General features: G+C 44.3%; 2 protein-coding genes across 5 annotated transcripts in view; one reads left to right on the top strand and one right to left on the bottom strand.

Annotated features, from left to right (window-relative positions):
- Positions 1-8,860: 8,860 nt before the first annotated feature.
- Positions 8,861-25,683, bottom strand: NSL1 (NSL1 component of MIS12 kinetochore complex). Its single transcript, XM_073338939.2, has 6 exons — positions 25,410-25,683; positions 22,957-23,041; positions 17,294-17,424; positions 15,677-15,731; positions 11,667-11,734; positions 8,861-10,973 (listed from the first exon to the last, which is right to left on the bottom strand). The coding sequence occupies exons 1-6, from the start codon at positions 25,632-25,634 to the stop codon at positions 10,698-10,700; spliced, it is 840 nt and encodes a 279-aa protein (XP_073195040.1). The 5' UTR covers positions 25,635-25,683; the 3' UTR covers positions 8,861-10,697.
- LOC140909506 (deoxyribonuclease TATDN3) overlaps positions 25,675-27,240 on the top strand; it is a 15,414-nt gene continuing 13,848 nt past the window's right edge. For 3 of the 4 annotated variants that reach the window (XM_073338942.2, XM_078852272.1, XM_073338941.2), the window contains exon 1: positions 25,681-25,814. In XM_073338942.2, coding sequence (XP_073195043.1) covers positions 25,755-25,814 — 60 coding nt within the window. In that variant the 5' untranslated portion in view covers positions 25,681-25,754. Of the gene's footprint in view, positions 25,815-27,240 lie in introns of all 4 variants that reach the window. The other variant, XM_073338943.2, reaches the window with a different exon arrangement.

Below are 27,240 nucleotides of genomic sequence, written 5' to 3'. Positions count from 1 at the left end.
TTTCCTGATCCTGCCAGCAGCCTCGGGGGCTCTGTAAGTGTGCGCAATCTGCATCGCTCTTGTGCAGCCAGTCTGCAGATAAGCCAGCCTAGAGTACGGTGGGGTGAGCTGTGCCTCTCTGTTTTTGGGTTCTTATGAGTTAGGGTTCTGAGTTATGAGAAAAAGTAGTGTTATAGTACAAACATTCAGCAAGAGCATTTTGTATGTTTATCTAACTTCTGTGTATGTATGCTGTGAACAAGGCCATCCCTAGGGGGCTGCTGGAGCCTGGGGCGGAAGTGACAGATTTGGCCAATTGCACTGGCTTGTGAGGGCCCCCAAAGCGCAGGGCCTGGAGTGGTTGCCCTGATTTTCCCCACCCAAGGGATGGCTCTGGCTGTGAACATAATAGGGAGAGAAGTTAGTCCCCTGCTACAGCCAACCCATACCAAATCTGGCAGACTAACAATCCTTTGGAGCTCTGACAATGGAGAGTTTTCAAGAGGTTCCAGAAGGTCAGACAATACTGCAAGAGACAATCCCCTTGAGAAATCTGGCTGCGTAAGGTCTCCTTCATTCACAACAACACAGGAAATGAAGGGGGTCAAAACTTCCTTTGCAGAGCAAGCTTCTGTTTAGTGCTTTAGGACTTGTTAAAAACATCTTTACTACATCTACAAAAATACGTAAGGAACTGCTGCTGTGGATTGGAAGTACTGTTTTAGCAGAAGCCCATGTGCATGAGAAAACTTGTCAAAGAGAAAGGGAATCCAGAAAGCAAAGACTAGTCATTTGGGTTTACAACACAACATACAAACTTTTATTGTGAAAGTTTAGCAGCAATTTGTTTACAAAGAGTTAACTTGCAAACTATTCACACTATAGTATGCAGAGAGAAACGCTGAAGTATTATAGGCAATGCACATGCAATGGCTGATCTGGAGGGAGGCAGAATTAAGTTTGACATAATTCCATATTTTCAGACTTTAAATTTTTTTTAAAGTTAATATAGTAATTATATATAATATATAGTAATAGTAATATAGTAATAGTAAAGTTTATAGTATATAGTAATTTTAAAATAATTTAAATTTTTCACCTTATTTCAAACTTCAACATTCCAGTAAGATTTTTACACTTACATACACACACAATTTCTATGTCTTAATAACCTTAACTTCACCTTAATGACATATTTGTTTTGCTATTTTTTAAAGAATGTTTTCAATGAAAAATACTGGTATTCCTGCCATATGAAAGTATTGTTAGGGCAGGAGAACACCAGATGGCATTGTTAATGGTCTTACAAATTCTTTTTCTAATTACTTGTCTATAAAAGATCCATAATGTATTTGACCTAAAAGTACAGAAAGCATGTTACGGGAGAAACGGTTACTTATCGTAACTGTGGGTCTTTGAGATGTGATGCCGACGTGTATTCCACTTAGGGGTATGTGCACTCAGCACAATGGAGCTGGAGAATTTTGCTTAGGCATAAAGGTGCAGTGCTTGTGCCTCATGGCCATATCCCCTCCCCTGGCTATATGAGGCGGTGGTGCCCCAACTCCCCTCAGTTCCTTCACACACTAGATTCCGATACAGAGGGGATGGAAGGTCATGGAATACATGTCTGCATCACATCTCTGCATCTCACCACTGTTGCAGTAAATAACCATTTCTTCTTCTTTGAGTAGATGCAGCTATGTATTCCACTTAGGTGACTCACAAGGAATGCCCACAGGAGGTGGGGCTCAGCATCTATCTACACAGGGATAGCAGGACTGCCCTCCCAAATTTTGCATCGGCTCTGGAAGATGCAGTAATGGCATAGTGGTTTGTAAAAGTACATAAAGTACGTGGCAGCCCTGCAAATGTCCAATACTGAGACGTCACTGAGGAACGCTATTGACATAGCTTGAGCTCTTGTAGAATTAGCTCGTGCCTGCTGAGGAGATGTGATCGAGGCTATTTTATATGCAGACTTGATACAGGATGTCATCCATTTAGCCATTTTTTGGGAAGAGACCACTTGCCCCTTCATAAAAGCTGCATATGACACAGAGGAGGTAAACCACAAAATGGTTTAGTCCTGTCCAGATAAAAGACAGTGCCTGATATCTAATGCATAGAGAAGCTGCTCCTCTGGAGATGAATGTGGCTTTGGGAAGACCACGAGTAAATATACCATCTGGTTCTAATGAAACTCAGACTACTTTATATAAAAATTTTGGGTGTGGCCATAAAGTCACTTTGTCCTGGGAGAATTGCGTATCAGGAGGCTCTGCCATCACAGCCTGCAATTCACAGACTCTCCCAGTTGATGTTATTGCAACCAGGAAGGCAGTTTTCTGACACAAAAGCAGAAAGGGACAAGATGATAGAGGCTTGAATGAAGGTCCCATTATGCCAACACTGTATTAAGGTCTCACAGAGGAACTGGGTCTCAGACTGAAGGATGGAGACGAAGAAGCCCTTTTAAGACTCTTACTACCATGGCATTGGAAAAGACTGATCTTCCATCAATGGGGAGATGAAATGCTGACATTTCTGCCAGGTGCACCCTCAATGAGCTAAGTGCAAGGCCCAAAGACTGAAGATGCAGCTAGTACTCCAGGATGTGTCCTCAATAGCGGCCAGTGTTGGCTGAATTCCGCAGGCCGCTGACCACACCGAAAACTGCTTCCATTTTGCCAAATAGGCAACTCTGGTAGAGAATTTTCTACTGTTGAATAGAACCTGTTGAATGGCCACCAATCAACACTTTTCCTCCTCATTCAACTATGAAGCAGCCACGCAGCAAGATGCAAGGTGTGATTAGGATTCTGCTTGAGTAGGTCAGGAGGGAGAGGAAGGAACATGGGAGGCTGAATCAACAGTGCAAGAAGATCAGAGAACCAGCACTCTGTTGGCCATGCTGGGGGCAATGAGGATAAGTGTGGCCCGATCCACTTTCAACTTGAGGATGATGCGTCGAATGATCGGGATTGGAGGAAATGCATACAGAAGAGCCGATTGCCAACTGAGATGGAAGGTGTCAGTGAGGGAGCCCAGACCGAGGGCCCCTTGAGAGCAGAACAGATGGCATTTGTGTTGTCTCTTGCAGCAAACAGGCTGATCGTCAGAATGGACCAAGCTGCAAAGATGACCCACAGGATGCTTGTCTTCAGGAACCACTCATGCCTTAGGGAAAAATTCCTACTGAGATAGTCCATGAGATGATTCTGGGCTCCAGGCAAGGGCTCAGCTACTGGAGTGATACTTTTGTCAATGCAGAACTGCCACAACCTGATCGCCTCTTGGCGGAGCACCCTGGTGTGCTCCCCCTTGCCTGTTCACATAATACATCACAGTGCTATTGTCAGTAAGTATGTGAACCACTCAGCCCCTAATAAAAAGGAGGACTTGTGGCACCTTAGAGACTAACAAATTTATTAGAGCATAAGCTTTCGTGAGCTACAGCTCACTTCATCAGATGCAGGTGCTACAAGTATTCCTTTTCTTTTTGCGAATACAGACTAACATGGCTGCTCCTCTGAAATCAGCCCCTAATGTGGTTCAGAAAAGCATGACAAAAGCATTGTAGATGGCCTGAAGCACTAGCATTTTGATATGCAGTGAGATTGCCTGCTCTGACCACAGACACTAAACTTTCAGTGACCCCAGATGTGCTCTTCAGCCTATCAGGGAAGCATCAGTGACAAGAGACCTAGTTGGTAGGGGCAAGACAAAGGGAACAACTGACATACAGTTTCCAGAAGCATCTACCACTGCAAGAAGTCTAGGACCAACTGAGGGATATGGACCAATCTGTCCACAGAGTGAAGAACTGGAGAGTAAATTGTCCTAAGCCACATTTGAAAGGGTCGAAGATGTAACCTTGCAAATGGACCACCTACGCGCAACTACACACATGGCCCAAGAGCAGTTTCAGATTAGCCACTGGGCCAATGGGGCCCGTGCCTTGGAGCTCTGGCCAATTGGGGGCCCCTGGAAAAATGGGTGCCCTGCATCCTGCCCAGCCTGGCGCTCCTGCTGGGGAGCGGGATTGGGGCACAGGGGCTTGCCCCTCCCCACCGGCACTCCTGCCAGGGAGCGGGGTCGGGGCATGGGGGCTTGCCCTGCTCCACCCAGCACTCCCGCTGGGGAACAGAGGAAGCCCCCACAACCAGACCCCGCTCCCAGGCAGGAGTGCTGGTTGGGCAAGGGAAGTGGGGGGGGCGGCAAGCACCCCTGCCCAGACCCCCCGGTAGGTGTGCAGCGTGGGAGGGACTGCAGGCAGAAGGGGTGGGGAGGGGACCCCACTTGCTCTGGTCCAGGGCCCCACAAACCCCTAATCTGCCTCTGCCCCAGACATATATGAACTGTTATGGAATGCTGGACTGCAGATCAAAGCAAAGGTGGTCAATCGTCTGAAAATGGTAGGTTGGCAAAAATGCTCTCAAACCTGTAGAGTCTATTAGGGCCCCAATGAACTTGATTTTCTGAGTGGGAACCAACATTGACTTCCCGGTGTTTAGGATGAGACCAGACAATCAAGTATGCACAGTGTAGTGCATACGTGAGAAAGAAAGAACTTCCTTTCTGGACCTGTCCCTTAGCAGCAAGTCATCCAGATATGGGAAGATATGAATACCCTTCTTTCTGAGGTATGTCATCACAACAACCATACACTTGTTAAAAAACTGGGGGGGGGAGAAGAGGGCAGAAGACAGGCCAAAAGGAAGCAACGCGTACTGAAAATAGCACTCTGCCATGACAAACTGGAGGAGTTTTCTGTGGTTCAGCAAAATTGCTGCATGAAAATAGGCATTCTGAAAGTGCAGAGCAGCATACCAGTCGTTCTGAGACAACATGGGGAGTATAGTTGATAGGGTGACCATTCCAAACTTCATGTACCGGATATATTTATTGAGTCTGTGAAGGTAGAGAATGGGTCTTATCCCGCCTTTGGATTTGGGGACTAGTAGGTACTGGGAATAGAAGCCCTGGCCCCGGTGTTCCAGAGGAACTTCCTCCACCATTCCCAAAGCCAGTAGAGAATGGACATGCTCAAGGAGTAGTATCCTTGAGTAGTATCTTGTGAGAGAGGTTTCTGATGAGGAATGGGGAGGAAAGGTGGGGAGGAGGAGGAGTGGAGAGGAATTGGATAGCATAGCCTGAACTGACTGTGCTTAGGACTCAGATGTTGGTTGTAATGGAGTCCCAAACATTGTAAAAGCAAGACATCCTGTCCTTGAACAGAAGAGGGGTACAGGGAGGGATGGCTGGGACCACTGTTCTGGACCAAGGAATCAAAATGGGCACTTGGGGGACATTCGGGGAGAGCATGTGGACTGTCTGAACCCTGGACTCATCTTCCTTCTCCTCTGGGCCCTACGCCCCTTTCTGGGGTAGTCCCACTGTCTTGGGAGAGGAAAAAGCTGCCCACAGATGCATTGCGGATGTCATTACATGTATTGTTAACCATCATAGTGGCACCTTTGAAGTAACAGTGCATACACCCCCATGGAACATAGGATAGCCCTGAAATCCCTGAAGGAGTACAGTCTCATCAGTCTTGTCCAAAAAAAAGCACCCAGCCATTGAAGGGCAGATCTTCTACAGTCTGCTGCACTTTGGGAGCAATGCCCGAATTCTGCAGCTAGGACTTCCTTTTAATGGTCACCATGGAGGCCATAACTCCGGATGAAGTGACTGCGACATCCACTGTGGACAGCAACGACATCTTTTCCACCAAGCAGCCTTCAGTGATCAACACCCAAAATTCCTCTGTTGAGGTTTCAGGCAGCCTGTCTGCAAACTTAGACATAGCAGTCCATTTTACAGAGTTGTATTTGGACATGCCTGCTGGTTCGCAATCTGTATTTGCAGGGAGGAGGAGGTGTAAATTTTCCTTCCCATTAAGTCCATCTTTTACAGTCATTGTCCTTGGGAGCGGACTTTAATCCACCCTGCTGGGCTCGATCATTCACTGTGGTTAATACCAGGGAATTTGGGATCTGTTGGGAGTAAAAGCCCTCCAATTTCTGCACCAAAATTAAGTAGCATTTCTTCATGTGCTTCACAATAGGTGGTACTGAAGCCGGCATGCTCCAAAGAACCTTTGCAGGCTCTAGGAGCACATCATTTATAGGGAGGGCCACTTTCCCAGGAGCAGACGGCTGCAGGATATCCAACAACTTAGGGGTGTTCTGCAGAAACTCTGCCTAAAAGCCCAGCGCAGTCTTGGAGGTCACTAAGCATAAGGATAAGACATTCGTGGCCAGTAGGTGCTGGGCCAGGGCCCCCCCGTCCCAACAGTGAGACGAGCGCCAATTCTGGTACCCATGGTGCTCCATAAACAGCCCCTGATAAGGGCCAGGCAGTGGAGAATGGGAGGAGGAAGAGCCCAGCCTCGACACCAAGGAGCTTTGAGTTTCTGCGGATAATGGTGGAGCCAGCCCTGAAGGGGCAAGTAACTGGTCTGACTCATCTGTCCCCCAAAAAGGAGTCCATTGGAGCTGACAGTGGAAATGGTACTGTCAGCACTGAGTACACCTCTGTTGTTCCCAGTTGTTCCCTCCGTTGTTCCCATTGCTGACCCCAAAGTCAGCAGCAGCAGCAAAGTACGTGACAATGCTGAAGTGGAGTGTGGTGAGAGCCACCACAGAAACATCAGTGATGCCTAATGCAATGGTGCCGAGGCAGTCCCTTGCACCAAGCCCAGCACCAGCTCTGCTTGCACAGACTGCGGAAGGTGAACATTGGGGTGTGGTGCCGACAGACCCAAAAGTTCAGCAGCCCATAAACCAATGACGCTATAAACTATGTAGCCTTGGCAAAGTCCTGGACCAAGGGAGAGGCTGGGATGGAAAGGCAAAGGCTGTCTGCTGGTGTGAAAAAAGCCAGTGCCAGCATCACTCTCATCAGTACTGGACTTAACAGATTCCCTACTAACTACATACAACTAGGAAATACACTAAACAATAGTTCTTAACCTCACAATTTTTCTACTACACAGAGCTCCATCTCCAACTAGGAGTGGTAAGAAGGAACTGAGAGGGGGTCAGGACAGTACTGCCTCATATAGCCTGGGGAGGGGATATGGCCGCAAGTCATAAGCACCATCCCTCTATCAGTACCGCTACACAAATTTCTCCAGCTTCGGTAAGCACACCTAAGCTGCATCTATTTAAAAAAGAACTTTTACTGTGCTCTAGCAGGACCCACACAATGAATTAGCAATATGCTGTAGGTTCACGCTCTGGCTTGCCACACACTACCTCGCCACACTCTACCTCACCATGCAGACCAGCGGTTAGTGTGCAAGCAGTACGTAGTCCTTGCAGAAATGTTGTATTGTTAATTTTCTTTGGGGGAGCTGTGGCAACCAGCAAGAGTTTGCTCTCTTTCTTAACCTCTCCAACTAGAGTAAATTCTTGTGGAAGTGTTGCTTCTTAGGAACTGGGTAGAGACTTCTGAAAAGGGAATTTACTTACATGCTCTTTGTGATCACCTCTGTTCAAGAACCAGTATGTAAAGCGTAAATAAAACGAGTTACCACAAAAATAAACCCAGACTCTGCATCACTGATTTCTCCTCCAATGGGGAGTGGATCTGCAGCCCCTCCCCATATCTACTGCTGCTTGAGAGATGTAAGGTATATTACATCTAAAATGAAAAATGTAATGGGTCAAAAATCCAGTTTATAATGGAAATGTGGTTGGAACTTATAACTATCAAGAACAGTCTTTCCTTTATGGAGTAGGTATCTCTTGCAGAATTCAGAGGCTATATTAAGAACTGCCAGACGTCTCCTGATGCAATACCACTTTACCCTAAGTTAAAAATAAAAGTTTGACTGTTGTGACATTTCAGTAAATGCACGCTTCAGACACTTGCCTTGCAACACTGGAAAGTTGGAAGTATGGAAAGTTCACTGAAGGGAAAAAGTATCTTAGACAGAAAAATGAAGCACTTTGCATATTGAGGCCATGCACAAGGAACGCTGCAAAAGAATATGATGGGTCACTTTTTGGTTCGCATTAAGAAGCTTTCCATATTTATAAACAGCAACATATTTACCATGTAGTTCATCTTACCACAACATCCACTCCAAAGAGAAGCCTTTCGGAACATTCTGCCTCTGTCATGTCCTCTGCCTGTAAGTCTGGCCCATGGTTGTCATCGGATATCCTGAACTTCATAGAGCATCCCTGTTCAGACACGGAGCCTATCCACAAGACTTAAAGTGATATTTTTGTTTCTTACCAAGTTTCCCTTTAACCTCTTTTTCCCCTACCACTCAGGTTTGGGTCTTCTTCCACACCACATCCTGTGCTTGGAATGTTCTCCCTGCTGCAGAACACCAAGCATCCATACTCACTTAATTCATATCCCTCTTGAAATCCCACTTTTCATGGAACCTTCAAACATTGTCAATATGATGCCATCTTCAGATCCGTTTATAAAAGTAGCTCCAAGATGCCTCGCTCAGGTTCTATTAAGGGGTTTACCTGATTTTTGACTTTTAGAATTCTTGTTCCTTGGGTCAGGGGTCAAGTCTGTTGATTTGTACAAATCAAACACACTGTTGGTGCTTACCTACAACTGTTAAGGAAGAAGAGCCAAAGGCTTCCTGAAACCAACTAGAGACTTTCTTATGCCATTCTATTAACTTAGGAGATGCATAGATACTAGGGATATATGCCAGTACAAAATCCTAAAATAAATAGTGCTCACATATCGGTCTTACAAGTAGAAAAGGAAGATTTTTATCTGAGGGGTTGCGGGAAAAGGGGCAGAAGGAACTGAAAAGAATACGTGTGGATCAATGATTGGGTGAAGGAATGGGGCGGTTGGTGTCTTCTCATCCCCACCAAAAAAAAAAAAAAAAAAAAAAAAAGCACACAAGCCTGCATAATGCAGGTGGATTGTATTCTTCTTTCCTATCTATATTCTACATGCTAAAATAATCCCAACACTCTTGCAATCCCAGTCCTGGGCCTCTCAAGTAGATACTTCTGTCCATACTGAGTTATGCGTGGTTTGGAGAGGATAAATAAGAACCAGAATGGGACCAGTACCTAGCGTGTTATCAGGACTGTCCTGATGTTAGGGGCTTTGTCTTAGGATCCTATTTTACACCCTGTGCCCTGGTCCCAATTTTTCAGACTTGCTATCTGGTCACCTACTGGTACCCAAGACAAAATCTGAACCTAGTTTCCAAAGGTACTAATACATTAGCCCACTAGAGTCACTACATATTCCCAGATTAGATAATTACTCTTGAACTGGTAAATAAACTAAATTGAGATTTCATATAGTATTTTTTAACTACAGTTTTATTTGATTTGTACAATACCACAAATGTTTATTTATAAATATACAAGTCATAAAAACAATATTTATGTACAAATGTTCAACATACAAATTCTCACTCTGTACTAAGTTTATATGCATTAGTTACAATATTTTAAACTAAAATTTGCCACACATTTTTTCTTAAAGATTTTCAGTCTCTGAAGGGTTATGTGGGGCCTATCCTTTCCCTCTTACTGAGTCTACTTGATCAGTGAAATTCTCCAATAAAGAGTAATTAAAGTAATTCAGTATGAGAAAGCACTTTGCATGCAATAGAGATAAGGTTATATTGCAAGCGTAAGCCAGGAAAAAGTTATATTAATAGCTTTGACTTCTGAAACATCTGAAATATAAATTATTAAGGCAAGTTGCTCAATTTAATACTCTGCGATCTTCTAGTTATTGTTATAATATGAAGAAACTCAGATGTGGGACAGTTCAGCTTGATATTAATTTAATTTTACTCTACTTTGATTTAAAAGTCTAGTAAAAAATACTGTAGTTACAGATACACACACACACACTCACTCTGCTTGGAGATCCTCTAACATGAAGAAGTGTCCTCTAGGGATCCCAAAGTAGTTGCACTTAAACACTTGTAGTTAGGAGGACATGAAAATACCGATATGTTACAGATTACAAGACCGAAAAGGCCTGGTTTTTGTTCAAAAACTATACCACATAAATGCATACAAATTTTACTAAAATTCCATGTTAGTATAACATGGATTATAAAAAAAATAAGCCAAACCCACCCAAATTTAGAATAAAAATAATTGTACTAAAAAAAGGACCAGTTTTGCAATTGCACACGAATTTCATAAATGAAAACTATTTCTGCTATACAGAGACGGACGTGTTTTAAAATTACTTTTCCTCAACAATTAAAGAAATCAACAGCTATCTAGCTAGCTATATTTAAGGAGCAATACAATAGGTTCATCCTCCAATCCTTTTATACACATGCTTTATGCATGAATAATCCAATTGAACACAATAGGTCTACTCACATGCATAAAGTTATGCACTTGTGCAAGCAACTGAAGGATCAAGACCAGAGTTTATCCCTACAATAAAAGAATATAGAAAGAATTATAGGCTAATCTATAGAGTTTACTATTTTGAAGGACAGAGAAAAATTTGTAGGAATATGAGTGCACTCTGATGAACATCACTGCTAATGTACACATTTTCACATGACTAGGATGTAACAGTAAAGAGAGAAAATATAGAAAAACATTAAATGCTACACAGCCACTAAGAATTCTCTTGTTGAAAAACCTGTAATTCACTGTCAGAAAAGAACAGAGTTAAACTATACTGTGGAAATGGGGAGAGTAGATTTTCAAGCTTGAAAGTAAGTGTAAGAAAAACTTTCACGTATTCAACGTAATTCTTCGTCTCAATGGGTAGTATTTCAACTGTGGCGAATCTGCGGTTCTCTTTCTTTTCAGGATAAGATTAGAATTTTTACTGGCAGCAGCCTCTGCTGGTGTGACTTCCACTTGTGTTATAAAGCTTTGGATTTTATTTTCTTCCTTAGCCTCACAGCCAGCAAAGACTTCTTGGCGAAGCTTGCATAGTTCTAAGATGGGCTGCAAAGTTAACGCTTGGGAAAATCCCTCTGCTCTTTCTATCAATGCTGGTAGGGACTACAAAGAAAAAAACAACAAAGCATCTCCAATCCCAAGTTACATAATTAAACTAACATTATTAATTATGGGTAGAAAAAACATGTTAACTAGAATTTGACATCCATAAAATCCCCACCTAACACAATCTTTTGGAATTATAGTTGTGAGTTACCAACACTAATTCATACAGCAATAATAGCAAGAGTCTGCATTAGCAGCTCATGTAAGGAAATTTCAGTGCAAGTTTAAAGACTAAAGAGAAGAACATATGAACAGTTTATCAAGAATAAATAAGGTGGAAATACTATCGCTCATTTCAAATTTCTTACCAAAGTGATAAAATGCTATTTAGTAGATAGAGGCAATACCATTATTCTAAAATGATGGTTTAAATGTTCCAAACACTGCAGTCACAGAAATCTTTAAATCTTTCCAACACTGTGGATATTCCAAATTACAAGAATACTTCTACAGGTCTTTCACTGAGAGAGTCTTAAAGGAAACCTAGTCCAAAGCAAGGGTTCTACTGCACTTACGACTGATAAAGATGTAGAGTCAGTAATTTTGCAAATAGAGATGGCAAAAAAAAAGGATATATTGGCTAGTTAGAATTTCTGCTTCATCAGGCCGTTTTACAGCATTGATGGAAAATGTTAAATGACAAAAATCTAAATGAAAGATTTCTTCCCAACAGGCACACAGAAATCTTACCTTCATTGCTTCACTAATCTGCTTGGATGTGACCCCTGTTACCTGCCTAAGATTTGCCATGTGAGAAGCTGCAAAGAAACACAAACATCAAAAATTTTATATTCCCCCAGAATCATGAAGTGACCCAAAAAAAAAAAAAAAAAAAAGAGCAGGAGAATATCTCCAAGGGGAACTGTAAAAATACTTCTAAAAATTATTAAACATCTGCTTTGTTGCTTTCTAAGGCATTTTGTGATTCAGTATTTTATATAACAGGGAACTGAAAGAATAAACTGCTTTGTAAATTTAGTGATCCCATTAATAATAGTTTGATAGGTTATCCAGTAGCAGGAAAAAAAAATATGCAGCCCTCAGATTTCCCGTCACTTAAAGCCAGTACTGCTTCATGTCATATTGTACAACCCATTTTTCTCATTTAGTGTTTAGAGAAGAATATTGTTTCCACATTCAGAGGGTTGCCACAAGCCAGTCACAGCGTTATTCACTTAGGAAAAATATACAAGAAATGTTTACAAGTAATCTTCCCTCACTGACATCAAACCCAGGAGCTGTTAGTTATATACATTTGCAGATGTTGTAACTGAACTAATTTTGAACTGAACTAAAGATTTTTAAGGGCTATGGTTCTAGGGTCTTCGAATATGAGCCTACAAAATGAGAAATATTTTGCTATTTACTTTCACACTTATTACTTTTATCTGTTCACCTTTTATGCTACCTTATGAGAAATAACCAACACACCCCATGTTCTCAAAGTCTCCTTGACTGAAGCCTCTTAAACATTTTTTGAGAGACCAGAGAAGGCTAAGTAATGGTATGTATCTTAGGATTTCTTGATAAACATGTGTAAGTAAATGTGCTCCATGAAACCACAAAGGAAGTCCAGAGGCACTCTCTATTGTTTCTTATCCACCAGTATAGATAGGCTGCTGTTTACCATACATGCACCACAATACTTGTAAGCAACTTGTATAAAGTTAGAGCTACTAACTGAAAATATAGTATGGCCTTGCATAAATGTCTTTAAACTCACCTATAGCATAGGTCTTACATCTCAGTAAACTGGGATGCATTAACTTCCCAGCGACTATGCAAATACTAAAAACCTGGATGTGGATGGTCATTTACCAACTTCCACCTCTAAAATTATAACTCTCTGTGCTAAGTTTTATATGTTGCCATTATTACTCCTACTCATTTATGTTGCCTGAAGGCCTCACCAAGGAGCAGACAGGAAAAGCAAGATACAAGGCCCCTGCCCCAGAGGTCTGCAACCTAAATTAGACAAACACAGGAAACAATGACAACACAAGGTTGTGAAGGAAGGAAGACAGTTTCTAGGTTTTATTTGTTGTGACATGTTTATGAAGCTTAAAAGATTGCATTATATTAGACAATAAGGTAGGGCAGAAGACAACAAATGTGAAGAGATCAGTAATGGAAAGTTAGACAAAAGTAGCAGGTTTGAGGAAAGGTTTCGTTGTTGCTATACAACTGGAATTGCTGCCCTCAGAATTCAGAGTTACAGTTATCCTTTTCCACTCAGCAAAACTGGAGTGATAAGTGTTACTCCAGAAAAATTAAGAACTCACTATAAACAAAATGGGAAGGTGTTCTATTAGATAAATTTGGAAAGATGAGAGAAGTTTGGAAGAAATGAAGTTGCACAGTAGATGAAGAATGCAGGAAACGTTTTCATTTTACCATACTGTGGCAAAAACAGGATGAAAGTCTCTATGCAAAATTAGTTCTTGTGATCACTCTGACAAGTAGGAAAATAAAAAATTTGGAATAATTTGCAAGCTAGAATAATAGACCTATCAAGCTCCTCATCAGTCTACCAAAAGCAATTCTGGACTCTTGTCTGCTATAGCAGGAAAATGAGCACTCTGTCCTGGGAAGAGTATTACTAGTGGAGACCTAATCTGATTCCCTATCCAGGTGTCAGGCTGCATAATTCAGGAATGGCAAAGGATGTTCAAAAGGCAGGATTATTCAGACCTTGGGAGGGAAAGTATTTGCACAGCAACCCCTCTAACTAAAGAAAGAGCAGTGGACTATGAATGGACACTCATCCAAAAGGCTGGTATATCTGTGATAGGAAGTTTTGATGACAGGATACAGAGTGATGGAAGGCTGAACAAAGTAAGGACTCCCCCAAATTGTGAGGGAGAAGACAAAAGCAGTTACTTGAGACCCCTCTAGGTAATCAGGAACAATGGCACATTGAGTACATTTAACATGTCACTATTGGTTAAAGGTTAGGTTTACAAGGAGAGTATTATATTCCTCATTGTTCTAGGCTTTCCAAAACACAGGGAAATGAAAAAAGGATATGAAAGGTATTGAGTAATCTAAACATTTTTGGTTTCTGGCCACTGCACTTAGTAAACTGGGATGCATTAACTTCCCAGCAACTATGCAAATACTAAGATTCAGCACAAACTACATGCTTTTTGTTAATAACTTGCTGTTGCTTTGTTTAAAAAGGGCAACAAAATAAAAACTGCCTATTGTTCAAAAAGTTAATCCATGCTTAAACCTGTAGATGTGGACACTAACCCCACCACTGAAAAAAACCCTCAACTATGAAGTGAAGTTCTTTACAGCTTCTGCTGTCACCTTAGCTACAAAAGCTGGCATTTCTGAGAGCAATCTCCTCTCAGTTACAAAAAGGAAACATTGCCTAAAGTAAAGTCAGATCAGCAATTTGAGAATTGAAAGCTTCTATCAAAACTTTACCTCAGTTCTAGTTAATGTTTCAATTTGTTTAAATATTTTTATATTGTGTGAATGACATTGTGCCGCCAAAACACACTGAAGACCTTGTAACCACAGAGTATGATTTACTGCATTCAAAATGCTAGAAATAAACCAATACCCTTTTAAAATAGGGTAGTGAAGATAATCCAGCTTATAAAGACAAGCCTTGAAAGACTCATCCTACTCATGGCCCTTAATGTTTTATTTGTTCTTAACTGTAAGTTCCTTAGGGCAGGGACAGTGTCCTGTTTACAAAAGTACTGTACCTAGTAAACTTAGGACACTGATTAAACAATTAATTTCTGCTTTAACAGTTACAATTTATATATCATATGTGTCCCACTGATGTTATACTTTTAAAAGGTGACTTGAGTGTTATAATTTTTAAGAAGAAAATCCACTCTATGCCACTCAGTACTGAATAATAAAAGCATGTCCAAACATGTGTACTTTATGCTTCTTTACCAGGTCAGCCAGTTCTTAGCAATTGCTTGCCTACTGACTGATGTTGAGAACCAAGTGGTAGTCTCACAAGACATGAATAGGAACACAGCAATTGCCGTATATGGATGAAGCCAGTGATTCATTGAGTTTGGTATCTTGTCTACAACAGTGGACAGAGGAAGATGCAAGGAACTCTGCCACAGTTATTGGATAATCTGACCCACAGAAAATATTTGCCAAACCCCCATAATTTCTTAGTGGCTGATTTTTGCCCTAAAGTCCTGCCCGTAATAGCATGAAGGTTCAGGACAAGAGAACTAGATGTGTGCTAATAAAGCAATGTAGTAGTATGCTCAGCTACTACAAGCTTCTTTGTCTGCACAGTTACATCCAGAATAGAAGTGTATTCAAATAACCAAGTTCTCACTTGTATAACTATGCCAACAGAATGAACTTTGTCTGAAAGTCACACTTGAAAGAGAGTAATTTTATTGGTGTTTATTTAAAAAATTGCATTTGGTGATTCTGCTAGGTCAGTGGGTCTCCAACTTTTTTACTGGTGACCCCTTTCACACAGCAAGACTCTCAGTGCGACCCCCCCTAATAAATTAAACACACTTTTTAATACATTTAACACCACTATAAATGCTGGAGGCAAGCAGGGTTTGGGGTGGAGGTTGACAGCTTGCAAACCCCCATGTAATACCTCATGACCCCTTGAGGGGTCCCAACCCCCAGTTTGAGAACCCCTGTGCTAGGTAGTGTTATCTCTATACATTTGCATTGTCATGACAAACACTTACCTTGAGAAGGCTCAGGTTTTATCTCTTGTTGCTTTACAACAGGCTGGTAGAGCTTCTGCATACACAAAAATATATTCAAAATATTTTTCACTCTGAAATATTTCCTTGGTTTAAGTAGTGTCTTAATCTATGTCTTTCACAGTACCTAGCACAACAAGTTACTACTGTAATAAAAATGGTTAGTGGGATTAGTGCTCTACATCCAATACAGAGAACTGCTAGAAACAGTGATCTAATTAGCTTTGTCAGTCCATTTCTTATTTAAATGTACACAGTCACCATATTAAGCTTTATTTTGCCAAACTCTAAACTCAGTTGTTAGTGCAGAGGAAAGCAAGATTTTTAGCTGAAATCTAGGTATTTTGGGAGAAGCATTGCCATCTTCTACATGATTTAGGAAATAGAACTGCAGAGCAACTCTTAGGTAACCCTTCATGGAGCCTGGATAAACTTGGAACAAAGGGAACATTTATACAGAAAGCTATTAATATGGCCAATCAGTGTCAGTTTCCACTGTTCTATCTTTGCAGGTATTTGTGTATGAATAAGAACATTCTCCCTCAAAACTCAGGTTCTCCTGCTATTTGACCCTGCCATGAATCTTGTGATCTGACATCAAACAGTTGTAGCAGAAATGAATGTAACAGTAGATTCAGCATTAGGATTTTACTTCAGGTTGAGTGATGAGGCTATGAGGGAGGAAACAAACTTATTTCAATACTAACATCTTCAACAGTTAGAAAATGTTTTTCGTTTTTATAATACAAGGGAAAGGTGAATAACATTTATATTCAAGTCTGACCCATACAATATTTTCCCCACTACAAGTCACCTCTCAAAATTGTGAGCAGATCAGGATAAGAGAGTCACTTCTTTGTGTCATTAGTCACTATTGGAACAAAATTCTTGTGGCTCACACACTTTGTTAGCAAGTCTGGAAATACAGAAGGCAACAGTCCCAACTGAGGGAAGTATAAAACTTGCACTGCTCAAGCATTTTTAATGGATTGACTTGAAGAGCCTTAAAGAAGGCAGCCTCCCTTTAGCAGATGTAGGAGATTGAAACTTGTGCAGAGCAGGTTTAGCTGTTCTTCAGGAGGAGTGTTTTTGGAGAAAAGTGTAAGGAAGCCCTGAATCTCCATTGCTATGGGCTATTATATGAAGCCACTGCCTCGAGACACATATCTTGAGACAGTGGCGGTAGCGGGAGTTGTGCTGCCCATGAGGATGCCTTACAGCCAAAGATGAGGAAAATATAAAAAACTATTGCTCAAAAGTGGTTGAAAGTGATGTATAGTGATGCCACATTTTAACAACTTCGTAATTTTTGCTGAAAAATTTAGGTAGAACAGAATAATTTAATTAGTATTACTGCAAAATCTGAAAGGACCACCAGTTACAAAAGTAAGAGGAGAGGTCTCTTTGGGGAAATTACTTGAGGACTACCGTAAATCATAATTAACATTAACTTTGTAACCTGAAAACATTAACTATTGCAAAAAACCCCCAAAAAACTTAACAGTCTTGCTGCATCTCAGCAAAGATTTAATAGTAGAGTGCGATAAAGTCTTATTACTAAGACTTCATCTTTACAAAGTGCAAAATAAAGATACTTACCAACATTTCTTGCTCTGCTTTCATGGTTTTGATTACATGTACTAATATCTTTCTGGGACACTGCTTACGCTTCGTAGCTGTCTCTACTATAAGTTCATCAAACTGATCTTCGAGGATTTTGATGTCAGAACCTAAATTCACAAGAAAAACAAGGTGACACAGTACATAGTTATTTTAAGTGTCTTTAAAAAAAATACTAAAATTATTACAGGAAACTAAAGAAAAATAAAGCAAAATGTTGCTCAGTCCTTCCCCCTAACAGCAGGCATTGAAATTTCTCATGGCATTTAGTCTCCTTACTGTTATCCCGTTTCAGGGTAGCTGGCTCAACAAGTGTTATTTGTACTGGAACAATGCTTAGAGAGCCCAATCAGGGATCAGGCCCCACTGCGCTAGGCACTGTACAAATGTAAAATGAAAAGATGATCTCTATCCTGAACTGCTTACAATCTAAGTAAATTTAGTTAGCTACAGAGGGTGGGGTCAGGTTTGTGTTTCATGTTTTTTGGAGAAGTTAGCATCCATTAGTCTAAATCACGTAAAGTGAGCCTATAAGAGGGATGCCCCATCCCCTCATAAATGTATACAATACAGCGAAGCCATGCTGGCAGTGTAAAGCTGCTAAAGGTACATGTGCTAAATGCTCAGATTCCACACTGAATATAATATAAATAGAGACTGATTCACAGGCAAACATGACGTGGGACTGCCCAAAAGTAACTGCTTTCTAGAACTCTAACACTGAAAGTCAGCTTAATATTATAACTGCGTATAGACAAGATCTTACACGATACTAATTTCCTGGATGCCTTGAATCCTTCTGAGAAGCTTCAGATTTATGAGAGCATTGGTTGTTGCTAAGAGATGGGCTACACATCTTGTAGTTTTATACCGGTATAACTATTTCGGTCAGGGGTGGGATTTTATTCCAAAGTAATTATAGCAAGGCAGCCCTTAGTTATTCCCTTTTGCGAGTAAGATATACCAGTATAAGCTCCTTTATACCACTATAATTGCATCCACACTAGGGGGATTGTTCTGCTATAACTATACTAGTATAGTTAACGCAATTCAACTTCTGTGAGTAGACAAGTTCTAAGAGGCTAGTTCTCATGAAAGAAACAGCTCCCTTCAGCAAAGATAGTATACATTGGAGCAACTAGCTATTAGAAGTGATTACTGATCCAAAGCCCATTAAACTCAATGGAAAAACTCCCATGGACTTCGATGGGCATTGAATCAGGACCTCAAGCTTGACAAGTATTTTGTCAGATCTATTAAACCCCATTACTTTGATATTTGTGGCAGCCCTTTCAGACATGTATTCAGCCTGAAGACACATGCTAGACTTCAGACAAATTTTGTACTCCTTGAGAATTATTACAAGGTGTGCTGTAACTATACTGTGACTCAGAACAAAGGCTGGCTATTTTTAAGACAATGCTCTTCTTCCAGCAGTAATGGCGGCTATTCTTCACTACATTTAAAAAAAATAATTAAATTTTCTGAGGAGATGAAGGGTGGTAATCTTGACACTGAGCTATGCAATGAAATATAGAAAAATTATATTTTATCTCTGTACTTATACAGACACCACACACTTACGAGTTGATCTTTCTGTAATACAAAATTTTTTTTCTAAGAGCAAATTCTTAAAAGTATCAGACAAAATATGCAAGGCATTTTTCCTTTGGCTGTAAAGTACGGAGAGAAGTATTATGTGAGTAGTGTTTGCAGTATTAGTGTCCAAAATAAGTTCTTAGCTTCTCAAATATTGCAATTGACAATTTTTAAAGCTAAATACTATTAGATTTGTCTGAGGCTTCAGACAAACTTTAACCAGCTGCCTATGTTATTTAAAGTCATATCCTCTATCATTACAGACTATGAAAACTAGAGTTACCCTAACCCCATTTCCTTCTGTTTTGTAACAGTTCCATTCCTGTATCCTAGAATGCATGTGATCCAAAGGCTGAGCACATTTTAGATGTTAGTGTATTAGGGAAAGATGGATATTCAGCACCCTCTACTGATCAATCTGTGCAGCATCAGTGGATGTGGAAGAAATGTCAATAAGCAAAACAATAGAGAGGGTGGGAAACTGTTTTCCCATCCCATGAAAATTTATGAGATTTCAAAACATTTCCTGTTCTGCACTGGGACAAAACCAAGTCCTTCCAAACATTTTCACAAAATAACAGACACCTCCCTCTCAGGCGAGTGCTCTGACCACCAGGCTGACGACTATTTGGGGTAGAGGAGGGAATTCCTCTTTCAATCTTTCCTGTTGGAACTGTTCTACTTTGGCTACATAAATCAGTTTGTCTCTGGTCCAATAAATATGTACTTATTTATACAAAGTGGAATAGCTCTAAATCCGACCCTGAAGTTTTGATTTGTTGAGAGCAAACAACCAATGTTGTGCTCCAACCTTGTTTCCCATCAAAATAAGTGGGTTATTTATACACACACACACAAAATTCACAAGACTTATAAAATAAGAATTTTTGTAACAGATTTTGCACTACTGTAATGAAAATCAATAGTTTACATGTTAAAATAAATATTTCTCCTACAACTGTATTAACTGCAAACTTAAATGCTGACTTGAGCATTTCTGGCATGTTTCCACTGATATTCCAATAAGAAACTAGCACTGACATTAATTCAAAATGATCCAAAGTGGGTTAGGGTGAATCTTCTCTACCTACTTGTAAGAATTTTCAGATTTTTTTTTTTTAAATTCAAACCTTTTTTGTTTGATTTTTTTTTAAAAACAGGGGGAAAAAGTCTTCCATAAAGAAAAATGTATTCCAATAAAAACTGATCCACATTAAAATAGAAACAAAAATATCCTTCCATAAAGAAAGTTTCCAAGATGATGCAAACTTGAAAAACACTATTTTTACAATGGTTTAAGTCAAGACTCTCTAAAACAGAATCCATTTCTTCAAATCCAAACTTTCAGCCAAGAGGAAGTGATTCCAGAACATAGCTTGCTGTCTCCTCAGCCTAGGTCATCAGTTGCAGCGTTTTTAGAGCTTGCTGACCAAGTAGCAGCTCAGGGAACTCTTCCTCCACATTCAAGTCCATACCTGTGTTTCCAATTTCACTCAACCATTAAGTTGCATGTGAGGAAGAATACCTGACACTCACTAACAGGTATATGCAACTGAACCATACTGACTGTTTTCTGTGAACACTAGAGGATGCTAAGAATCCCCATTATTACAAATTAAAAGATATTAAAAGCAGTAACTGCATGTGACTGGGTGGACTAGGCCCTGAGGCCCCCTGCTGGAGGCCTTGTGATCCTGCCACACCCCACTCCAGAAAAGGGCAGCAGAGGGGTCCTCCACGCTGCCTAGAGTGGCTGTGTGGGAAGCAGACACTCAGGGCCCAACAGGTCAGTATAAGAAGACCTGCAGAGCCAGAACAAGTTCAGTTCCTTGCTGGAGTTGTAGGAATGTGCATGGTGTGTGGGTGGCTGACAGAGCTATAGGACCTCGGATGAGGTCGTGCTGCCAGAAGCCAGGCAGAGTGAGAAGGAGCCCTGAGTTGATTGCGGGGACTCCATCAGGACAAGGTCCTGACGTAAGGGTGAAGACAGCACAGGGCTGTGGTGAAGTGGCTCAAGGAATTAGAGCAGCAACATGACTTAGGTAGGGCAGGACTACACTACAGCCAGGATCGACGCTCTGAGATTGATCCACCGGTGGTCAATTTAGCAGGTCTAGTGAAGACCTGCCAAATTGACAGCAGATCGCCCTCCAGTTGACCCCTGTACTCTACCCGTGACGAGAAGAGTAAGGTAAGTCGACGGGAGAGTTTCTCCTGCAGACCCCCCATGGTAACTTGACTTAAGGTACATCGACTCCAGCTACGTTATTCATGTAGCTGGAGTTGCGTAGCATAGGCTGACTTACTGCGGTAGTGTAGACATTGCTGTGTCCCTTTATCTAAGGCTGATAGCTATCTACATGATCCCTGGGCTGGGACCTGGAGTAGTGGACAGGCCCGGTCCTCCCCCAACCCTACCAACAGCCACTGGGGGAAGCGGCGTGGACAGTGAGACATCCCGAAGGAGGGAACTGAACTATAGTGGCCCAGCTGGAGACCTGTAGCCAGGAAGCCCCAAGAGGGTGAAGACACTGCCTCCAGGGAAGGAGCCCTGAGCCACTGCTCTATTCCGGAGCAGGGACAAACAGAGACATCAGAGGGCACTGAGAGAAGCCCCTGTTGGACTTGTACCCCAAAATGGGTTCAAGTTGCTTTTATCTCACAGATGACTTGGCCGGAGGGCTGAGTCAGCAAAGACCCACCACAAACCGAGAGAGCATAGGCATATGCACTCAGCCAGGGGGTGCTCGCAAGAGGTGAGTGCAGCACCGTTACACTGCAAAATAAACATTTTTCCCATTCATCTATTCATTACACCCACTTTTGTGTCTCTGGATATAATCAAGGATGCCAATCTCTGTGATGTAAACAGACTTTTCTCACAAGAACTGGCTTGAGATACCACCAAACAACCATCAAGATAGTATAGGAAATTACAGTAGTATTACCTAACATCAATTTTGCTCCCTTAGGATGCACAAGGAATTTAGCTTGTCATTAATCTTTGGCTGGTGGTTTTGCAGGGGTGGGACTTTCATTACTTTGCATCCATTGGAAACTCTCAAACTTTGATACTAGTGACCCCTTTCACACAGCAAGCCTCTAAGTGCGACCCCCTTATAAATTAAAAATACTTTTTTGTATATTTATCACCATTATAAATGCTGGAGGCAAAGTGGGGTTTGGGGTGGAGGCTGACAGCTTGCGACCCCCCATGTAATAACCTCGTGACCCCCTGAGGGGTCCCGACCCCCAGTTTCAGAACCCCTGCTCTATTATATGTTAACTGTTACTGTATTTCTCTTACGATCAATGTGAGGGAGTTACATCATAGGCTGGGGTGCCATGATTTAAAAAAATTGCAAAGTAAAAAAAGGTTGAGAGTTTACTAGGAAGAACATTAGTTTCATTTTTTTGTTAAATCTGATTTATTTTGCATTAAAGCTTAAAAAATAACATCCCTTCCATTTGTCCTATTCAATTTAGATAGTAAAAAATAAGAAGAAACAAGACTAAGTGAATGGGACTGTAAAACAAGCGATCATGTAAAATGAGGATTATTTTTTCAAACTAAATCTTATTTTGTAAATATTGCATTAGTCCTTTTGTTATGAACCCTTTTGCAGGATAATTACCCTGGACATTGGTTATATAAACTTAAACTTCTTTATTTTGAAATGCGATTTACCTATTATTTATAAATCACCCATCATCTTGATAACTGAGTATTAAACAAAACTGAAATGTTCAGAACAAACTGAGTTCTCTCCCCCACCCCATTTGTTTCCAGGTCACAGGGATACAGGAATTTACATGTTCATGGATTATTTTTCCTCTTTTTATATAGGGAGGTTGTTTTAGGGGAAAGGTTTTATTGAAAAGGTGTGTGTAACTCATTAATCTGAACACACATAAGCTTGGGTTCAGTCTGATCTTTTCCCACAGCATCACATATATTAGCAACAACAGGAGGAACAATTGCTTGATTAATATGCTAAGTGCTTAGACTAAAGTGAAGACATTATTAAAAACCAAACACACACCATTCTGAAGCTCAGCATCATCTGAAGTTTCCTGCCATTGGTGTCCATTAATGGTAATATTCTCCTGAACTGCTGTTTCAAAGTTCTGTAAGAAATTCAGATCAAAATGTTTGAAATATTATGCTTACTAACCTAACAATGTAATATAACACAGCTAACAACTGAATTTAAAGAACTTGTTCAGCATTTTCATTCAGGCAAGGATTCCGTCCACGTTCCCTTGAGGTTTTTTTTTTTCCCCTTTTCCTTCTGTGACCCATGTGGTACCTCGACTCAAGTTTAAAACACATGAATGTGGTCTCTTTATTTAGGAGCATCATTTGTTCTACACATCCAGGAAGACGGGACTGGCAAGAAAAAACTGAAAGAAAGTAGAATTATGAGAGCATGCTGTAGCCCATCCCCCTGTCTGGCAGAAATAGAAACTGCTGCAGAGTAAGGAGAAGCGCTGGCCTCCTCTCCCGGACTTGGCACCAGGAGGAGTTAGTGAGGATAAGGAGGGAAGCCATGCAGCTACCTTTGTCTATAGTTTACAAATTCTCACCTCTAAAGAAGATTACTTCTCTTGTGGAGGTTGGGTACTGGCCACTTCTTTATGGTCTATGACAGTGGTTCTCAACCAGGGTCTATGACCTCCTGGTGGTCCATGAGCCCTTTCAGAAGGGCAGAGGGGCCCGCCCCACTGAAGCCAGGGGCACCCCCCCCCCCAGGGTTGAAGCTGGGAGCGGCGGGGGGCTGAAACTCCGAGCTCTCTCCCAAAGCCGGGAGTGGCGGGGGGGTGGGCTGAAACTCCGAGCTCCATCCCGAAGCCGGGAGCGGCGGGGGGATGGGTGGGCTGAAACTCCGAGCTCCACCCTCTCCCCTGCTGAGGTTGGGAGCAGCAGGGCTGAAGCCCTGAGCCCATGGGCAGAGTTGAGGGGGCACAAGGGTGTTGCTCCCCTCTCCCCAAAACTGTAGTTCCTTACCCATAGTGGGGCAGTCCCCACGGCAACTCACCCCCACTCTCTGCCCAGATCCTGGGTGGGAAGCCGGAGCCAGGCAGTGCGGGGCAGCTGCTTCTCTGGCTGGTGGTGCCATGGAGTGGGCAGCCATGGCATTCCCCCATCTGCTGCTGGTGCCCAGGGTTGCGGCTGCTCCTCAGCTCCCAGCCCCCTTTGACTGCTCATGCAGCTGGTCAGAGCTGCCCAGGCAGGGAGCTGGCTCCGGGGCCGGCAGAGCCCTCAGGGAGCAGACACCAACACACAGCTCCAGACAGGTGAGTGGCCTGCTGAGGAGAGTCCGGGTGTGGAGGTGGCGCTCCCTCCCTGGACCTTGCTGTGCGGAGCTGGCCGAAGCCCTGCCGGCCCTTGCCTCCTCAAAATAGAAGTCAAACAACATCTATGCCCAAGGGTCCCACCCCGGCCCAGAGCCCTTCGTCCACCCTTGCTCCCCCTGGGCCCTGGAGTTTTTAATAGCATGTTGGGGTGGGGGGGGGGGATCTCAGAAAGAAAACATCTGAGAACCCCTGGTCTATGACACTTCTCAGAACATGAAAACCACAAAAATAAAAAAAGGATGGTTTTCCTGTTTCATTAACCTATTTAAGGGGATACCAACAACGTGGACTAGAGTTTAAAAAAAAAAGTGAGTTAAATTAGTTTCAGGTACTAGATGTTTCCTTGAGTTCTTCTGACAAGTTTTTATGGACTTACAAAAAAGGAGAATGTGATTGTATTTGTTCTTTTCCTGTCCCTGCATGAAAGACCCATACAAGCAATAGGGGAAACAAGACCAATCCCCAATCCTGAAATGTGAGCCACACAGGCAGATTCCTGAGCAAGTTTGGAGCCCCAAAGAAGTCAATGGTGCTCTGTGTGCACACAACTGGTTGGATGGCCGGATCAGGGCCTAATTGACTGCACAGGAATAACAATGACACTGACTATACACAAAACACACTAAAATGTACAAGACAAAGGCTGAAACACAGAGACATTTCCCCCTCCAGACTTTAGAAGCAGCTGAGATCAAGGGATGTAAAGCAGGGCAGCAGTGTCTAATATTATCACCGTTCTTAGATTAGAATTCAAAATGGAGTTCACAAATTTAAGATTTGGTCCAAAATCAACAAGATGAAATAGTAAAGACAAGTACGAAGTACTACACTTAGAAAGAAAGAAAAAATCAAATGCACAACTATAAATTTGGAATAGGTGGTGGCTCTGCTATAAAGGACCTGGGGGTCATAGCAGATCACTAACTGAACGAGAGTCAACAATGTCATGTAGTTGCAAATAAAGGCTAATATTTTGGGGTGCCTCGGCCTCACCAGGGGCACCTGCCCGCCTCGGCGCTTTGCCCTAGGGGGCGGGGCGGTGCTCTCGTCTCTCCGCCACGGGGACGGGGCCCAGCCTCCCCCAGGCGAGCGGGAGCAGCATGCGGCTCCCGTTCACCCCCGCGGCGGTGGCTCTTACCCACAGCGCGTCCCGCAGCGCCCGCTCCCGGCTCTGGGCCCCGAGCTCGCCGGGCTGCCCGTCGGCCAGCGCCCGCACGTAGGGGGCGCAGAGCCCCAGCACCTCGCCCACCCAGCGCTTCGAGCAGCAGCGGACGCGCATTTCCCGGAGGGCCGGGGAAGGCGGCGGCTCCGGCCCCTTCGCCGCCGCCTCCATCACTCCCGGCCGGGCTGGGCTTGCCGCCATTTCCCGCTTTCCAAACCGCCGGAAGCGGAACCAGCCCGCCCTTCGTGCACCGGCGCCTCAGGTCACCTGTCCGGGTGGAAACCTGGCACCCCTCAGCCGTTCCGGCCTGGGGCGCTCGGGATGGGGGCCGCGGGACCGGTGGATTGTCACTGCCACCTCGCGGCGCCGGACTTTGAGCGGGTGCGGAGCAGCCCGGGGGCGGCCTTTGCTCACCCCCTGCCCATCGGGACCCTGCCCCTTGGTCACCCCCGCCCCACTCCACCAGCACCCCCCTCCCGCCCCTCCGTCACCCCCCTGGGGACCCTGCCCCTTGGTCACCCCCGCCCCACTCCACCAGCCCCCCCTCCCGCCCCTCCGTCACCCCCCTGGGGACCCTGCCCCTTGGTCACCCCCGCCCCACTCCACCAGCCCCCCCCCCACCCCTCCGTCACCCCCCCTCGGGACCCTGCCCCTTGGTCACCCCCGCCCCACTCCACCAGCCCCCCCCCACCCCTCCGTCACCCCCCCTCGAGACCCTGCCCCTTGGTCACCCCCGCCCCACTCCACCAGCCCCCCCCTCCCACCCCTCCGTCACCCCCCCTCGAGACCCTGCCCCTTGGTCACCCCCGCCCCACTCCACCAGCCCCCCCCTCCCACCCCTACGTCACCCCCCCTCGAGACCCTGCCCCTTGGTCACCCCCGCCCCACTCCACCAGCACCCCCCTCCCGCCCCTACGTCACCCCCCCTGGGGACCCTGCCCCTTGGTCACCCCCGCCCCACTCCACCAGCCCCCCCCTCCCACCCCTACGTCACCCCCCCTGGGGACCCTGCCCCTTGGTCACCCCCGCCCCACTCCACCAGCCCCCCCCTCCCACCCCTACGTCACCCCCCCTCGGGACCCTGCCCCTTGGTCACCCCCCTCCGTGCCCCATTGGACCCTGCCCCTTGGTCACCCCCGCCCCACTCCACCAGCCCCCCCTCCCGCCCCTCCGTCACCCCCCCTCGGGACCCTGCCCCTTGGTCACCCCCCTCCCCACTCCACCAGCATCCCCCTCCCGCCCCTACGTCACCCCCCCTCGGGACCCTGCCCCTTGGTCACCCCCCTCCGTGCCCCATTGGACCCTGCCCCTTGGTCACCCCCGCCCCACTCCACCAGCCCCCCCTCCCGCCCCTCCGTCACCCCCCCTCGGGACCCTGCCCCTTGGTCACCCCCGCCCCACTCCACCAGCCCCCCCCTCCCACCCCTACGTCACCCCCCCTCGGGACCCTGCCCCTTGGTCACCTCCGCCCCACTCCACCAGCATCCCCCTCCCGCCCCTACGTCACCCCCCCTCGGGACCCTGCCCCTTGGTCACCCCCCCTCCGTGCCCCATTGGACCCTGCCCCTTGGTCACCCCCGCCCCACTCCACCAGCCCCCCCTCCCGCCCCTCCGTCACCCCCCCTCGGGACCCTGCCCCTTGGTCACCCCCGCCCCACTCCACCAGCCCCCCCCTCCCACCCCTACGTCACCCCCCCTCGGGACCCTGCCCCTTGGTCACCTCCGCCCCACTCCACCAGCACCCCCCTCCCGCCCCTCCGTCACCCCCCCTCGGGACCCTGCCCCTTGGTCACCCCCCCTCCCCACT

This window comes from Lepidochelys kempii, chromosome 3 (genome assembly GCF_965140285.1).
Source record: "Lepidochelys kempii isolate rLepKem1 chromosome 3, rLepKem1.hap1, whole genome shotgun sequence".
NCBI lineage: Eukaryota > Metazoa > Chordata > Testudines > Cheloniidae > Lepidochelys > Lepidochelys kempii.
Note: the sequence above shows the minus strand (reverse complement) of the source record. Positions and strands in the feature narration are given on the sequence as shown.